Source organism: Fukomys damarensis, unplaced genomic scaffold (genome assembly GCF_012274545.1).
Source record: "Fukomys damarensis isolate Sample0158 unplaced genomic scaffold, DMR_v1.0_HiC HiC_scaffold_19, whole genome shotgun sequence".
NCBI classification, from domain to species: domain Eukaryota; kingdom Metazoa; phylum Chordata; class Mammalia; order Rodentia; family Bathyergidae; genus Fukomys; species Fukomys damarensis.
This window is the reverse complement of record NW_022900931.1, coordinates 22,155,187-22,173,057: the sequence shown is the minus strand read 5'-3', so window position 1 is coordinate 22,173,057 and position 17,871 is coordinate 22,155,187. Positions and strand designations below refer to the sequence as shown.

The 17,871-nt window shown below is 37.0% G+C and overlaps 1 protein-coding gene and 1 pseudogene across 3 annotated transcripts in view; one reads left to right on the top strand and one right to left on the bottom strand.

The window, feature by feature from the left end:
- Ints13 (integrator complex subunit 13) overlaps positions 1 to 17,871 on the top strand; it is a 34,204-nt gene that overhangs the window by 1,146 nt on the left and 15,187 nt on the right. For all 3 annotated transcript variants that reach the window (XM_010614999.3, XM_033766297.1, XM_010615006.3), the window contains exons 2-7: positions 347 to 582; positions 2,936 to 3,010; positions 12,976 to 13,178; positions 13,551 to 13,631; positions 14,886 to 14,976; positions 16,884 to 17,012. In XM_010614999.3, coding sequence (XP_010613301.1) covers positions 358 to 582; positions 2,936 to 3,010; positions 12,976 to 13,178; positions 13,551 to 13,631; positions 14,886 to 14,976; positions 16,884 to 17,012 — 804 coding nt within the window. In that variant the 5' untranslated portion in view covers positions 347 to 357. The remainder of the gene's footprint in view (positions 1 to 346; positions 583 to 2,935; positions 3,011 to 12,975; positions 13,179 to 13,550; positions 13,632 to 14,885; positions 14,977 to 16,883; positions 17,013 to 17,871) is intronic.
- On the bottom strand, positions 6,157 to 7,385 carry LOC109117781 (annotated as a pseudogene).

Genomic DNA, 17,871 nt, shown 5'->3' with positions numbered 1-17,871 from the left:
ATTTAAAGAAACTATTTCATTTCGAATGTGTAATGGAATCAAGTACAACTATATGTAAAAAAAAAAATTTTTTTTTTGACAATTTTAAGTTCTTTCAAAAGCAAGAAGAAGACCGATTTTGCATGTGTCTGGAAAGGTGGCAGCCAAGTACGGTGTAGCTCATGCCTCGACACAGCTGTTTTCTGGTCATGACCCCCGTAAACCTTGTCATAGGTTGGACATATTTTCTCTCTGAAGGTGTTCATGTTTCCTATCAAATCAAGAGGTTTCGAAAGACACATTCATTAGGAATAAGAGAGTGAATGTTATGTATCAACATTTGACTAGTGTATTTTTCTTCGTATAGGTTAAAACAAAATGAAGATTTTTTCTGAGTCACATAAAACAGTGTTTGTTGTTGATCACTGCCCTTACATGGCAGAATCCTGCAGACAGCACGTTGAGTTTGATATGCTGGTGAAGAATAGGACCCAAGGCATCATTCCTTTGGCACCCATCTCTAAATCCTTGTGGACTTGTTCAGTAGAGTCTTCCATGGAATATTGTAGAATAATGTATGATATATTCCCTTTCAAAAAGCTGGTAAGTATGGATTACAAGCAAAATTACGGTGTTTGGGGAGGTATCCTTAATAGCAATCATAATTTTTATATAAATTTGGCCTAGAGCTGGGCGTGGTGGTGCATGCCTGTAATGCCAGTGGTCTAGGAGGCTGAGGCAGGGGATGGCCAATCTGTGCTCAGCCCAAACAACCTACAAGACCCTGTCTCAAAATAAATAAATAAGGTTAGGGATGTACCTCAGTACAAAGACCCAGGCTTCAATCTCCAGTATTGGAAAAATATAATCTGGCTTAGAACTCTGTTTACTTAAAAATGTACATGGTTTCTTTGGGTTTGGGGGGGATTGTGTTTATTTTTTGTTTTGAGATAGATTCTCTATGTATTCCAAGCTGGCCTTGAACTCACAGCAATTTTCCTGTCTCAGCCTCCCAAGTGACCCAACCTGGGATTACAGATATTCACCACCATGCCCATTTTAGAGTTGCCCTTTGGAATTAATATGTTATAGGATTTAATTGGGGGCAGTAATAGTTGTTGAACACTTACATGTGCAAGGCATGTTTCAAAGTATTTTATATTATTAGCTTTTCTAATTCTTATAAGGTAGGTATTGTATGTTTTGGGGCAACATTCACAGGTATGAACAACTAATATGGAACAGACACTGACCATTGAGAACTGTTGGTAGTCCAAGCAGAAGAAAGGTTGGTTATAAAGCAGTTTGCTGACTTGTGGTGGTGTGTGCTAGCTGAATATCAGTCTTGGTTTTTACTGCCATACCCTTGACACAGAAACTGGGGGAAAGAAGAGAAACCTAATCTGAGTTACATAGTGAGGGCTGAGATTCAGCAGTGGAGGGCATGCTTAGCATGCACAGAGGTCTGAGTTCAATCTTCAGCACCAATAAATAAATAAATAAAATAAATCTAAGCAAGAGTTTTTTGTCTTGTTTTGTCAATAAGAGAAAGTGATGATTGGTAGAAATTCAAGTATTAAAGTACCCTTTAGGTTTCAGTATCTTTGATAATTTATTTTGGAAGTCATTTGATTAGCTTCAAGTGGGTGACATGCTTCTCATCTTACTTGCCTGTGCTGGGACCTAGCAAGTTCATAGGTGGGAAAGATAGAGCAGGCAGTAACAGCAAAGGTGAACAGAAGAGGCCAATATTACATATTCAGCTATATTCCAAGTTAAAGTATAAGTACCTTTTGAAATTTTTGTGCATTCTAAATATGGTGAAAAAGTATAGCGTGAGGGGAAGGGTAATGTGATTTGAGGCACGGGCTTGGGTTCAGATTCTCACATCTTTAGCTGCCAGCAGTGTGACTCCGATGGTATTTCTTCATCTTTCCAGGCCTCATTATCTGTCCATGTAAACATACAACTACTTCCTTGTTGTAAGATTTAAATGAGATAATCCAAATAAAGTAGCTAGTAAAGTATATCCCTGTCAGATAAGCCTTGATAGACAAGATCCTTACCAAATTTTTTTCCTTGTGGAAAGTGAGGTAGTATTTCATGGATATGAGGAAAAATAATCATGAATTAGATCATATTGTTTAGGGTAAAGAAAGAAATTTATTCCTTTTCCCAAAAAGCAACATAGTCATCATCATCATTTGATATATTTTCTAATATATTCCTTATCATCATTATCATCTTACCTGGTGGGGTTATTTGTTTATTTATTTATTGTGGTGCTGGGGATCCAACCCAGGGCCTCACACATGCTAAGCAAGCACTGTACCAATTTTTTTCCAACCCTGATAGTATTATTTATTTGGACTTTACCTTAAAAATTAGAATACAGTCTGTATCCATTATGTGCTTTTCAGTGTTCTCTGTGGTTTTTAATACCCTTTGAGCTTAACTCCTCCCTCTCTGCTTGCTCTGATTTTTACCCCTTTACAGGTTTACACTTGGTGGCCTTTGCATCTGCTTTTGTTGTATCTTAGTCCTCTGTCCCTGACCTTTTCAGTGGCAGATTTCCTATGGTCATTTTGGAGTCTCTCAATGCCTCTTTTATAGAGAAAACCAAAACCAATTTATTTTTAATATCATTTATCACTCTCCGAAATGATCCTATTGATTTATTCGGTTTCTTCCTACACTGCCCTCTGTGTTATCACACTCCCCACCCCAGACAAGGTACAGGAGTACCTTGTGACAGAACTGTTTCACTCATAACTGCATCCCTGTAGCCCCAGTGCCGTTCTTAGAATAGTACCTGTCATGTACTGGGCATTCTGTAAATATAAACTGAATGCATCAAACAACAAACCAGTGTTAGAAATTGCATATTATTTTTAAATATGATGGTGTTTAAGTAAAATTAGAGTTGAATACTAATTGTCCCTTTGACATTTATTAGGTGAATTTCATTGTGAGTGACTCTGGAGCACATGTTTTAAATTCTTGGACTCAAGAAGACCAAAATTTACAGGAGGTATGGTTAATTTTTAAGCTGTGGCTATTTTTGAAAATTTTCTAAATGTCATAATACCTCTAAAAATGATTTAAAGCATTTTTTATCCACGTAGTATTTGCACATAGTTTTAAAAGTCCCATTACATTAAGAAAAATATCTGTTTTCTTTGTTGTCTCTCCCTCATTCCCAAGTAAACTTTTAACTCTAGCTGTCCCAGTATTTCCATATTAAATATGACTTCTAAACATGCTTTTATTCCTGTTTATCATTATTGTTAATGAGAATTTACTGCTTTTATATTTTCCCCTTTCCCTACTTTTCTCAAAATTGTATCAGAATATTCGGTTTGTTCAGAATTCCATATGTGCATTATAATGGTCATATAAAGTATTATTGATAGCTGTGCCGCATTATTGACAGTATATGTGAATACTTCTCTGCTCAAATTTTAATTTATTACTAGAATTTACCATTTCCTTTTTTGTCAACATGGGCTTAGTTTTCTGAATATCTATTAGTGCTTTTCTTGATGTCTCTACAAAAGGTCTCAGTATTTTGATCTCAGCTATATTAGATAATTTAACAGTGAAAATAGGCTTTTGGAGCACAGTCAGTACTGGTTGCTTTCTAGGCCCACTGACTGCTGTCATCCTTCTCTGTTTTTCAGGTCTTCTTTTTGATATTTTGAGCACAGAAGTTCCACCTTGGAAGTAACTTTTTCTTATTGTAAGGGATCATTCCATGGTGTTATAGATTCCAGTAGTATTGTTGAGAAGTCCACTGTCAGTCTTCTTCATGATTTCTGAAAGCTTTTAGCATCTTTTCTTTTCTCTTATGTTCTGAGAGTTTTCACTGATAAACTTTAGTGGATCTTTCTTCTTTCGTTGTACTAGAAAATTTAGTTCAGAAAATAATTTTCATGTTGTGTTTGTGGTAATGATCTTTTCTGTCCTGTCTCTTTCTAGAATACCTATTGGTGATATGTTTGACTTTGTGGATTAAATTTCTTAATTTTATCATTGAGCATCTTTTTGTTCTAGTTTTTAAACCCTTATATGTAAGTTTGATTTGATTGTATGTTTAATCTGTAAGAACATGAACTTATTCTCTAATTGTATCATTTTTGTTGTGTCCTTTTTTTGATTCATGGGTGGAATTTTTTTATACCCAAGGGTGTTTTTGAAATTTTCTTTTGATTCCTCTTTTCTCAAAATTCTTTTTGTGTTGAGGCTTTTTAAAAAATGCCTCTGACATTTGGCTGTGCAATCTTATCTAAAAGCAAGACACTAAATAACAGATTAGAAAATCTATGTTTTGGGTTAGGCATTGCTGACTGGGCTTCACTGTGTTTCAAACCACTTATTTTCACTGAGGAAGTGCCTGATGTCAGAGTCAGCAGATCATCCCTCTGGGATTGTCCGGGGTCTCCAGAGAAGATCTTTCACTCTTCTACCTGTATTCTGTAAGCTTGGTTGTTTGCCTTCTGGGAGGGAAAGGCTAGGGTAGGTTCTCCTTTCAGCAGGCAGATAATCAGATTGTATTTAATCTTTCTGCTTCTGGTCTAATACTTTGCTGTCTATTATAGTAGTGACTAGCCAAATGTGGGTATTTACATTTAAAAGTTAAATATAATTAAAGTTTACTTTCTTTCTAGTACTAGCCCTGTTTCGGACGCTCAACAAGCCACAAAGATGGTGGTTGTTGTACTGGATAGGATAGAGAACATTTCCAGTGTCGTAGAAAGTTCTCTTGGGCAGTGCTAGCCTTGTATCTTAACCTTATGCTCTGCTGTGCTTTGTAATGCCATGCTTGGTACCTTTCTGGTTCAAGTATTGGGATTCTGTGTCTTGCAGTCAGGAGCAGGTAATTATGCATGGTTTAGGATGTAAGATGTGCAGTGAAGTCGTGCCTCATTTTGACTTCAAGCTATTTATAGTTTTCTGTATCTTATTCTACTCTTGTTTTGTAAAGTACTTGGTGCTTCCAGTTCTCAGACTTATCTTAGATTCCATTTGGCATATCTTCTTGCCTTTTTTTTCTTCTATTGGTACTTGGACTTAGAATGTTAGGTCTTATTAAGTTCATTACCATTTCCTCATTCATTTTTATAATTCTTGTTGACATTTCATTCATCTCTCATATCTGCTATTGTCACCTCTTCCATTTGCTTCATCTGTGGGTTTTGCTTTTTAAAATTATTTTTCTATGGGGCCAGGGACTTTGCTCAGTGGCACCGTGCCTGCCTTGCAGGTGCAAGGTCCTGAGTTTGATCCCTGGTACCAAAAAAAAAAAAAAAAAAAAATTATTTTACTGTGGTCTTAGTGAAGGGAGCAGAAATAAGCTCAATTTTTTATGTTTATATTTTGTTAATACTATTTAAGAATATTGACCCTCTGATAGTTTACACTTGCTGTTGTGTGTTGAAGACTTCAGTGTACTGGAGTCTTCATTGATGAGAGAGAGGTAGGAATCAATGAAATTTTTAAATGCGCTATTTCAATTATTTCATGTTAAAATTTATCCATTAATGGATGCTCTTCAGTGGAAATAACTCCATCAAAAAGTGAGTTTATTAGAATACTTTTTTTTTTCTTTGAAACAGCTCAGTTTTCATACAGACACATTTGGGACGACACAAGTACTTATGAGAAAACACAGTACCTGATCTGACACCATAGGGCAGATCGAAGACCATCCTGGGCCACGGTAGACAGTGTCAGGTGGGAGGGAGAGGAAGACGGGCTGGGGTGCCTCTCTGGGGAATGCCTTGTTGCCCCAATCCACCCAAAGAGTAACTGCTCAGACAGTCTGCTCCTTGGCCTGGCAGCTATGGGGCTGCTTTTGTGGGGAGCCTGAGACAGCCCTGTGGCTTCCAGTGGATTCTTGTTCATGGGCTCTGCTGCCGGTGCAGCTCCGGCCAGTGGGGAGAAGGACACTGAATACTGTGCCGGGTGAGAAGGTGACCCAGCTCTCGAGGTCCTGGGCTGAAGAGTATGGGGTGGGAAACTTCAAGTCATAGTTCTTCCCACGCTCAGCACAGCCGCAGAACATACTCCACAAACAGCAGCCCACTCAGTGGCTGGGCCTCATGTGGTTCCTGCTGTGTGAGAACCTTCACCACGTGCACCACGAGCTGGTCTGAGATGCCAGGGCAGGATCCTGGGCCAGGCTGAGATGTTTTTCATCTCCTCCAGCACACCTGCGGTCCTTGTTCTGCCTTCCCCTTAAGCTCTCCAGAGATGGGCCAGACCAGTGTGGATGGGCACTGGGAGCATGGCTGTGTCTTGATAGTGTCTACAGTCTTTGGAGCAGCTTGTTGTATGGACTTGGCCAGACACTTGAGTGGGGGTGATGTTCGAATAGGGCCCTGTTCCTCTTCCTCAGCCTCGCCATCTGTGTCCACGTCCTCGGAGCCGGACTCCTTGCCATGCCTCTCTGAGTGCCAGCACTTGTAGCAGTTGACGAGCTCTGTGAAGAGGGAGGTCTTCTTGGTGTAGTGCGGGATGAACTTGTGCTTCAGGAGCTTCTTGCCTGTGCGCCAAAATCAGGGGTCCTTGTCGAGGCAGGAAGGACCTGCTGTGGTGGCCCTGCATTGTGGTGGTGGACTGTTCTTGAGGATCAGGAACAGGACATGTGTGGGGTGCAGGTCAGAGTTTGGCAGCTTCCCCTTGGCCAGTTCAATGGCCCTTTCGGCCTTGAAGTTGGGGGCCCACTGTTTGATGACCTCTGGTGCCATCCCAAAGCCCACAGACGTGCTCCTCTTCATCTGCATGTGGATGAGCTGCCCGGCCAACCCGAAGTCTGCCACCTTCATGTCTACCTGCTCCAAGGGCAGCACATTGGCGGCTTTGATGTCATGGTGGATCTTGTTCTGTGAGTGCAGGTACTTTAGGCGGCCCTTCAGGATCTCCCACAGGATGATGGTGATGTAGGTCTCTTCCAGGAGGCTTGATTTCAGCAGGTCCAGTGCAGAGCCACTGCCCAGCTACTCATGGTAATCCACAGCGTGGTGCTTTTCAGATAGGAGCCAAAATAGCTGCAATGTAGGGGCTGTTGCAGTGGCTGAGCATGGTGCTCTGCTGGATGTCCTTGATCTTGTCCTCAGCCTCTTCCAGGTTGATGATTTTAATGGCCACCACCTTTCTGGAGTGGTTGTCAGTGCTTCTGTACACCTCCCCAAAAGCATCCTCGTCAGTGTGGTCACACTTGGTGAAGAGCTCCTCAGGGTTCCTTGAATGCTGGTTCGGAAGCCGCGGAAGTGAGCCATGTCTGTGGCCCATGGACCTGCCGGTGGTCAGTACCCGCTCATCCCAGGCCCCTCTGGCTGGCTCCATCCCTGCCCTCACCTGCTGTGCAGCGCCTGCAGGGATCCCACCTACAGCCTGGGCTTCCTGGAACTCCCAGGCCTCCCAGCGGAGGCAGTTTAGAATGCTTTTAAGGCAAATGTTTTTACTACAGTGTTTGGTCTTAAGACGTTTGTCATTAGTATTATAACCTGTAAATATACCCAGCCTTTCATTCTTTTTCAAAAAATCATTCATGGTTGTAGGTTTTTACTGGCTTGGCTCTGTATTGCTTATCATTCCGGAATATTAATATTCTTTCATTCTTTGAAAAAATAATTTTAAGGACTCCATACATTTTTTCATGTACTGTCTTTTGGAAATGCTGTGAAAGAAGCTTGAGGCCTTTTTTGTTGCATGTGAATAAAAATAAGCACAAATTTCTACAAATGTTCTTTTCTGCACCCATCTTTGCAATAAAGATAAGTGTGATCATAAAATAAGTACTACTACTTTTGAGGTAAAGACACATATCACACTCATTGCTCTAATTGTGAACAGAAAAGGATGCTCCACTTACACATGCAACTATATAGCAAGTCACTGGAGTTAAAGAACATACAAAAAAACTGAAATTTTATGTAAATTATGTGAAGTAAATGTTAGCCTTGATTATTCATGGCACAGCTTTCCCTAGTTATCAGCAGTATTTAGTCACAAATAATTACACTGATTTCAGAACATTCGGGTTGGAGGGATCTTAGACATCCTCTGCACCAGTTCGTTCCTCGTGTGTGAAGAAACTGAGGCTCTTGGTCCAAGGCTCTTGACATTACAGCATACAACTCTGTTCTGTACGCCTTAGATTTTATTACAAAACATTGGCACACTTTAGTAGGAGTTTTGGCCTTGTTTTTATAGATTTAAATTAAAGTTTGAAAATTTCACAATAATGTGGGACAGGTTCTGTTAGGATTTTTAAATTTTCAGATTAGGAAAGAGGACAGAAGTGATTGACCAGATAATAAAAGTCAGAGCTAGGATTTTAATCCAAATCTTTCTAACTCCAAAAGTTAGTCTTTCTGCTGCTCTCCCTAGGAACACAATACTTCCTCTCCGAAAAAAATACATTTTTATTGAGCTTCTCCTATATAACAGGGTCTTTACATAGTACTTTATAAACAGTACCTTTTTGTTACTTTTTTATGGATAAATAATACCAGCTTACAAATACATTTTTTTTTAGTATCCATACATGCCTACAAGTGTGTGCACTCAAGGTGTAGCTTGAAATGTTTCCTACTCATCCCCAGTTAGTGGTGCTCAGACCAGTCTGAGAGTTGAGTCTGTGCAGCACTTAACCAGCATCACATTAGTGATTCAGCATTAGTAGTGAGAAATGGGCTGTGATGGGAATACTAGAAATTGACAACACTATAGATCAATGCTTAAAAGTTTTAAAAATATTTATTGTTTTTTAACTGATAAATGAAAATTGTTTATATTTAATGGGATACCATGTGATGTTTTGATAAATGATGTGCAACTCAGGCTGAACATATCTATGTCCTCATTTAACCATTTCTTTATGATGAAAATATTCAAAATCCTTTTGTTCTAGATACATATATATTATGCTATATTATATCATAATCACTGGTAGTCTTTCTAGTGAGCAGTAGAACACTCAAATGTCTTGCTCCTATCTAGCTATAACTTAGTACTCATTAATCAAGCTAATGCAGGAGGATCAGCTCTGCTCTCAGACACTGGCCTACATCAGGAACCAGGTGACTGCCTGGTACTGGGTTCCAAGTCTGAGGCCTGTACTTAATTTTCTCAAGTGGGAAGAATCTTTCTCCTGTGTGTATTAAGTTGATGGAAGGGTGATGTGGGCAACTTTCTTCCTGGCTTCTTCAGTGCTTGTTTTGTTTTTGTGCTAAAACTAGCTGCAGTGAACTGTCACGTGGTTTCCTTGGTTCTTGCATCCACATTGATGATTCTGTTGGGAGAGTTTGTTGGAGGGCTCCACGGTCATCTTGTTGTCAGATATGTTTTTGAAAATCATTTAATATGGACTAAGACAATTGGTAGGCTAGGGATATATTGCTCATTATGCCTTATCTTGACATTTTATAAATTGTTTGAACATTTTGTTTTATGGTATTCTGCTGTAATATTGTATCTCATGGATATTCAGAATATCATCAGATAAATTTATAAACTTCATGTTAATGCTATATATTCCATGAGAATTCTGTATGTCCGTTTTCATTCATGAGAATATGTGGATAGGAGAGTAAGAGGCAAAAATAACATGAGACTATAGTGGTTGGTTTGGTTGTTGTTTGAGACAGGACCTTACTATGTAGCTTAGGCGGGGCTTGAACTCAAAATCCTCCTGCCTCAGTCTTCTAAGTGTTTTGAAATTCATAAAGCATCCCCCCCTCCGTCACTCTCCCTCTATTCTTTCACTGTCCCCACCCCATACCTAATCTCACTATGTTGCCTAGGCTGGCTGTGAGCTCTGACTCAAGCAATCCTTCTGTCCAGCCTCCTAAGAGGCTGAGTCTACAGATACAAGCCACTGTGCCTTGCATACATCCTTTTTTTTTTTTTTTTAAACAACTTTCTTGATTGTAATGGACATACCGTGTAATTCAGCAGTTTTTAATATATTCACAGATAAGTGAATCAGTCACCACAGCACATTTTTTAATAAATTTCCACCTTAAAAGTCCCCATATACTTTAGCTATCACACTTTATATTCCCATACTATTCAGATAAAAGCAACCACTGTGTAGATTTTCTCCATTTGAGTCATTTCATATGAATGGAATTCATACAGTATGGGGTCTTTTATGACTGACTTCTTTGACTTAGCATTCACAATGTTTTCACTGTTCAGCCGTGTTCTTTTTATGACTGAAAAACACTACATTGCATAGTTACATCACATTTTATCTTTTTGTCAGTTGATAGACATTTGGATTGTTTCTATGTTTTGTCTCTTATGAATAATGCAGCTATAAACATTCATATATACAGGTATTTGTGTGAAAATTCTGTCTCATTTCTTTGGGGTGTATGCTTGGTGGTATTACTGGGCATTATGGTGACCCGTGTTTAATATTTGAGGAACTGCCAAACTGTTTGCTCATGTGGTCCACCATTTTAACATGCCTACCAGCAGTCAGTGAAGATTTGTATTTCTCCATATCCTTAACAGTACTTATTATCCAATTTTTAAATTCTAAACAACCTAGTGGATACAGTGTTACCTCATTGTGGTTTTTAATTTGCATTTCCCTAGTAGTTAATGATGTTGAGCTTCGTGCACTTACTGTTTGTATCTTCATTGGGAAAATGTCTGCTCACACCCTTTACTCATTTTTTAGTTGGTTTGTCTTTTTATAATTGAGATGGAAGAATTATTTATATATTGTGGATAACAAATCCCTGTTTAAATCTTTGATTTCCATATATTCTCAATTTTTTGAATTGTTTTTACTATCTTGATAGTATCCTTTCAAGTACAAAATCTTTTCATTTAGATCAAGTCCAAATTATCTATTTTTATTTTGTCCTTCATGGCTTTGGTGTCATAGTTGATAATCTAGTCAGATCCAAGATGATAAAGATTTAACCCTATGTTTTTCCTTTGAGTTTATAGTTGTAGCTCTTAAGTTTAGTTTGATCTACTTTAACTTTTGTACAAAATTTGAGGCAAGAGTTCAGTTTTATTCTTTTGCATTTGGCTATTTAATTGTTCCCTCACCATGATTTTGTTAAGGACAAAATCAAACTATTCTTTGCTCCATTGAGTGGTCTTGGTATTCTTGCTGAAAATCAGTTGACCATAGATGACTTCTTTTTTTTTTGTACTGGGGATTGAACTCAGGATCTTCTGCTTACAAGGCAGGTGCAGTGCCACTAAGCTAAATCCCCAGCCCTACCATAGATGATTTCTAAACCTTTAGTTCTATTTCACTTATCTATCCTGTGCTAGTCCCACACCTTGGTCCCCATTGCTTTATAGTAAGTGTTTAAGTTAGTTAGATAATGTGATTCCTCATACCTTGTGTTCTTTTTGAGATTGTTTTGGCCTTTCTGAGTCCCATGTAGTGCATAGGAACTTTATAATCAATTTGCTAGCTGATCAGCAGAGTCAGCTTTGTAGAAATCTACAAGGAAGTCAGCTGGATTCTGATAGGAACTATGTTGAATCTATAATTTGAGTGGTATTACTGTCTTAATATTGTCTTTCAATCCATGAACATGGGAAATTTATGTTTATTTAGATCTTTAATTTCAACAGTGTTTTACAGTTTTCGGAATGTTTTGTGTTTCTTTTATTAAATTTATTCCCAAGTATTTTATATTTGGGGGGGGCTATTGCAAATGGAATTACTCAATTAATATTTTAGTATGGTTCACTTATTACCTTGTTGAATTCTAATAGTTTTTTGTTGTTGTTGTTTGTTTTTGTTTTTTTTGGTACCAGTGATCGAACTCAGGACCTTGCACTTGTGAGTCAGGTGGCAGCACCACTGAGCTAACCCTAACCCCGGCCCTCTAAAATAGTGGTTTCTTCAGGATTTTCTTTATATAAGATCATGTTGTCTGTAACAGGGAGTTTTGCTTCTTCTTTAATAGTCTGGGTTCTTTTTATTTTTCTTTCCTAATTGTTCTGGCTGGAACCCACAGTGTAGTGTTCAATAAAGTGGTAAGAATGGACAAGGAGATGATTGTTTGCTATTATTTTTTATTCCTTTAATATGATGTCTTAATTAATTTTGGGATATGAAATTAACTTTGTATTCCTGAGTCAAATACCATTTGGTCATAGTTATAATTCCACTGAATGTAATTGGGTGTTGTTAGGTTTGGTTTGCCAGGATTTTCTTCAGGTATTTATATCTACTATTAGGGAGAACACATCTGGTCTTTCACCATTATATATGATATTATCTATAGGACTTTTATAGGTGCGCTTTATCAGTCTGCTCAGTGAAATTCCCTTTTATTTCTAGTTTATTGAGTTTTTTTGCTTTTTTTAAATCATGAAGTATTTTAGATTTTTTTGTTTTGTTTGTGTGTGTGTTTTTTTGTTTGTTTGTTTGTTTGTTTTGACAGGGTCTTACTGTGTAGTTGAAATTGACCTGGACCTCACTGTGTAGCCCAGGCTGGTCTCAACTCACAGTGATCCTCCTGCCTCAGCCTCAGTGCTGGGATTACAGGCGTGCGCCACCACGCCCGGCTTTTGTTTGTGTTTTTTTTGAGGTAGAGTCTAGCTAAATTGCCCAGGCTGGGCTTGAACTTGCAGTTCTCCTGCCTCCGTCTCCCAGAATGCTGGGATTACAAACATGTATTACCACATCCAGCTAATTTTAGATTTTGTCAAATTTTTTTTGTATTTATGGAGATGATTATTTGCCTTTTATTTTTTATTCCTTTGATATGATGTCTTAATTGATTTTGGGATATGAAATCAACTTTGCATTCCTGAGTCAGATCCCATTTGGTTGTGGCATATAATTTGACTGAGTATAATTGTGTGTTGCTAGATTTGGTTGGCCAGCATTTTCTTCAGGTTGTTTGTGCCCATATTCTTAAGATGCACAGTTTATAGTTTTCTGTTATGTTTTATCTAAGGCGTGACTGTTTTGTCAGCATAACTGTCTTTGCTTCTGCTTAGCTCATGGCAGCGTTAGCAGCTGTCGGGCCTCCTAACCCTCGGGCAGATCCAGAGTGCTGTAGTATTCTGCATGGGCTTGTTGCAGCGGTGGAAACTCTTTGCAAAATCACCGAATACCAGCATGAAGCCCGAACTTTACTCATGGAGAATGCAGAACGTGTTGGAAATAGAGGGCGAATAATCTGTATTACAAATGCAAAAAGGTGAGATGTTAATCACAGTAATTCTTTCACTGATGGAATTTTTAAATTCCTCTTGTGATTTTTTATTTTACAAAGCAGAACAAGATGAAACATTAAGCATATTCCAAGTGGCCTTTCTGGTTTTTTTTCCCTTTAATATCGAGATGGTGTTTATCACTTCTAAAGAATCATCTCAGTGAAAACTTTAAGATTATTGTCATGTAAATCAATGCTACTTTTTTTTCTAATTTTCAGCTAGTCATTTGGTATTGTGAATAAGCACAATAGAGACAGTCCTTACTAAAGTAATTTTAAATGTCTGTACTAAGGTGTACAACTGAATAGTGCCTTATTTATTCCTTTTAAGTTTGCTATGTCTTTTTTACACCATAGTGATAGTCATGTACGCATGCTTGAAGACTGTGTCCAGGAAACAATTCATGAACATAACAAGCTTGCTGCAAATTCAGATCAGTGAGTACAGTCCATAACTGAAGTAAATGTCTTCAACTTCATATTATATATGTTTATTAGAATTATTTCAAATAACTTTAATGTGACTTTATGGTTCCTTAAACTTTCTACTGACTCAACAAATTTGACTAAAAGTGTAAGTTTGATTAGAAACTTTTTTCCATTTTTCCCTTGTACTTTAGAATTTTACTTTTTGTCCCCAGAGAAAAGGTGATCCGAACCACGTGTAATGGTGCAAACATGTGATCCTGGCACTCTAGGAGGCTGCAGCAGGAAGATCACAAGTACAAGCCAAGCCTAGGCAACTTAGTGACTTAGTGAGATCCTGTCTCAAAATAAAAAATGAGCTCAGGTTCAGGGATTTAGCTCAGTGGTTCCACTGCCTGCCTCACAAGCATAAGGATCGGAGTTTGATCTCTGGTACCTGCCCCCCACAAACATGAGCTCAGTTTTAAGGCCTTGAGTTGAGTCCCTAGTAGTGCAAAATAAACAAACAAATAAATAAATAGATGATCCAATGATAAAGTAAAAAATAAGTTTATAATACATTTGTTTTGATGATTTATTCTTATAATCTGTATCATAATTTCATAAAGTATGCCCCTTGTAGGTGGCATTTTTCAGTGTATACCAAATGAAAACATTATTGTGAGTTTAAAAACTATTGAAAAGGGTGGGTCAGTTGTGGTGGCACATGTCTGTAATTCCAGTACACTAGAGGCTAAAGCAGGAGGATTGCCACAAGTTTGAGGCCAGCCTGGGCTACAGAATCAGATCAAGGGCAACCAGAACTACAGAGCAAGACACTGTCTAAAAAATAAAAAATATTGAAAAGGAAAACTTTTTTCCTCTATATTCATACAAGTATTTGTTTGTGATCAAATGTGTGAATTTTTCCTATGCCAAACAGTTCTCCAGCTCTTTAGGTTATTGTTGCCTTTGTCCTTAAAAAATTATTAATACAAGGGAAATTAGTGCATGATATATTCATTGTCTGTGATAATTATTGAATATAGTAATAAAAATCCCCTTTACCCTTTGAGCACACATAGAATTATCTTTCCATTTGAATTAAATTTATATATTTATTTGTTAAGTGTTCATCAGAATACAGCAGTTATATACTACACAGCTTTTATGTTAACAGTAACAGCTAATTTTAGCAATATACTATTCTGGTATAGTAAGTTCTTAATAGTTTACCTGCCTGAATTGTTTATATGCTATATATTAAGTGAAAATTTTCTCTCTAAGTCTAATGCAGATTCAAAAATGTGAGTTGGTCTTGATCCATACCTACCCAGTTGGTGAAGACAGTCTTGTATCTGACCGTCCTAAAAAAGAAGTAAGTGTAGAAGTATTAAAGAACAGATATTAGTAAATTATAATTAATGAATACTGAGAAAGGTTAATATTTAAATGATCACATTGCCAATGTTTTCTGTTAAGAAAATATTTAAAAATTTCAAAGCAAACATGAGAAACTTTTAGGGTGATGAAGACTTACAGCTAATAGTTTTCAAAGTGTTTTCTGTTTTGCTTGGCTATTGGTATTTATTTTAATAATTATGTGTTGCAAAACCATACACAGCCTGTTTTTACACTGCTAGCAATCAAATCCAAGAGCACTCTACTACTGAGCTACATCCCCAGCCTTTTTTTTCTTTTTTCTTTTCTTTTTTTTTTTTTTTAGTATAAGGTCTTGCTAAATTGCCTCTAACTGGTAATTCTAAACTGGTCTCTAGCTTGTAATCCTCCTGCCTCTGCCTCTCAAGTAGCTGGGATTTCAGGTATGCAACACCATTCTTAGCTAGTCTGTATTCTTCCTAAGTAGTTTACTGAATTTCAGTTATTTTAACACCTTTTAAAATTATATATAGATCTTTTATCACAAAGAAACTAATTTTTATGCACTTCAGGGATGGGGAGAGAGTTTTCAATCTTACTTTTTACTTTTTAAATAGATTTAAACAGTCTAAAGCAGGTGATTCTGTTGATTGTGTAAGGGATCACATATTCTTTCAGTAGTCTAGGTGATGAAATACATCCAGGTGCAGTGACACACTCCTGTAATCTCAGGAACTTGGGAGGCTCAGGGAAGAAGATGGCAAGTTTGAGGTCAGCCTAGAGAACTTAGTATGAACCTGTCTCAAAACAAAGCTGTCTCCAGTTTTGGCCAGCTAAGTTCATAGTGTTTGTGCAGGACGGCATCTTGCTACCAAATTGAATATTTTAGTACAGTAATATTTTGACTTGGCTTCAACTACTATTACACATATTCCATTGAAGGCAGGCAATTCTTGGCTCTCCTAATTTGAAATCTCTACTTTTCTTTGTAAATATTTATTTTGATATCTATTATTTATTTTAATTGAACCTTTACTTTTTCTCCCCATACATTTTCTGTTTTAAAGGGGGTAGGGATATAGCCCAGTGGTATAATGCTTGCCTGTCATGAGTTCAATCCCTAGTACTGAAAAAAAGAAAAAGAAAAATATAAATATATCTATTTTTGTAGTTATATCAAATGTATATTTTCTTTATGCTCTGGGATTTCATTTTGTACTTTTTAATGTAAACATGCAATATTAGTCTGTGAAGCTTTATAGGTAGGTGATATTTTAAGTCATTGCCATTGTGTTTTAAGTTTATTTATGATAAATATTGTGGAATGAGGAAATTTTTATCTTATAAGTAATTTTTGGCTACCTTATTTTGTTTATTGGTGATAAAATAAGATGTTTCTGTTGATTTTCACATTCTTTAATTTTTATCTGAAGTGTTTTATACCCTCCAAAAAAATGAATTTTTCTATAGTATTTTCTTTAAGCTACTTCAAATCCATTTTGCATATAGATAAATAGAAGTACAAAATCTAAATTTAAAAAATGTTTATATCAGAGACTATTCTACCCTAAGTTTCACACAGTTTCTGGCTTATAATTTAGTAAACTCTGATTAATATGTATATGTTCACCAAATGAATATTATAAAAATATTTTCTGAAAATAATTATGGTTAATTTGTGGACCCACTCTCAAAAAGTGTAAAAAGTAAAAATACCCATTTTTATTTTTTTGGTACTGAGTATTCAACTCGGGACCTTGTGCTTGAAAGGCAGGCAGCAGAACCACTGAGCTAAATCCCTGGCCCAAAGTACCCATTTTTAAATGAATTATACTAAGATATTTAGTACTAAGTTACAATGAATTAATGTTTTATGAGTTATTTTTCTTGCATTCTTTTCTGTAGTTGTCTCCAGTTTTAACCAGCGAAGTTCATAGTGTTCGTGCTGGACGGCATCTTGCTACCAAATTGAATATTTTAGTACAGCAACATTTTGATTTGGCTTCAACTACTATTACAAATATCCCGATGAAGGTAGGCAGTATTGTCCTTGCTGTTTTGAAAGCTTTACTTTGCTTTGTAAATATTTGTTTAGACATCTGTTATTTATTTTAATTGAACTTTACTTTTTCTTCCCATACCATATTTTCTGTTTTGCTAGCCCACATTCAGTGTCTTTGACCAGGTCAGTAATACAGAAAAGCAACAAAAAAGGATCACAGAACAAATTCATTTTTATTTCTAATAAAATGCTATAGGAGGTTTTTTAAAAAGAATTATGTACTAGTTATTTTCATCAAAATGTAACCTGTGTTTTAAATTACTTTTCTGTGATTCTTTTCATAACACTTGTGGTATTATATTATACTTACTTTGTATATTCTAGTAGATCTTTTATTTTCTATACCCTTGTTCCTGCCCGCCCATAACAGTGTTTATAACTAATAGGTCTAACTATAGAAAAATCACTCTAGCTTTCAATTAATTTATCACAAAAAGCCATAGATAGCTGAAAAACCATAGATGTGAATCCTATGACTTTTTTTTTTTGGTACGGGGGATCGAACTCGGTCCTTGTGCTTGCAAGGCAGGTGGTGGAACCACTGAGCTAAATCCCTGGCCCAGTCCTATGACTTTTACTTTTTTGGGGGGGTACCAGGGATGGAACTTGGGCCCTTGTGTTTGCAAGGCAGGCAGCAGAACCACTGAGCCAAACCCCTGGCCCAGTCCTATGACTTTTAACAAATGGATTTTCTTAGGAATCTGTTGCTGCCTATTCATTTTCATTGTATTATTGAGCTATCTAATATCAGCACAATGCCTGGTCCATAGTGAGCTTCAGATGAATTGTTACTGAGCAGAATTGATATATATATATATATTTTTTTTTTTT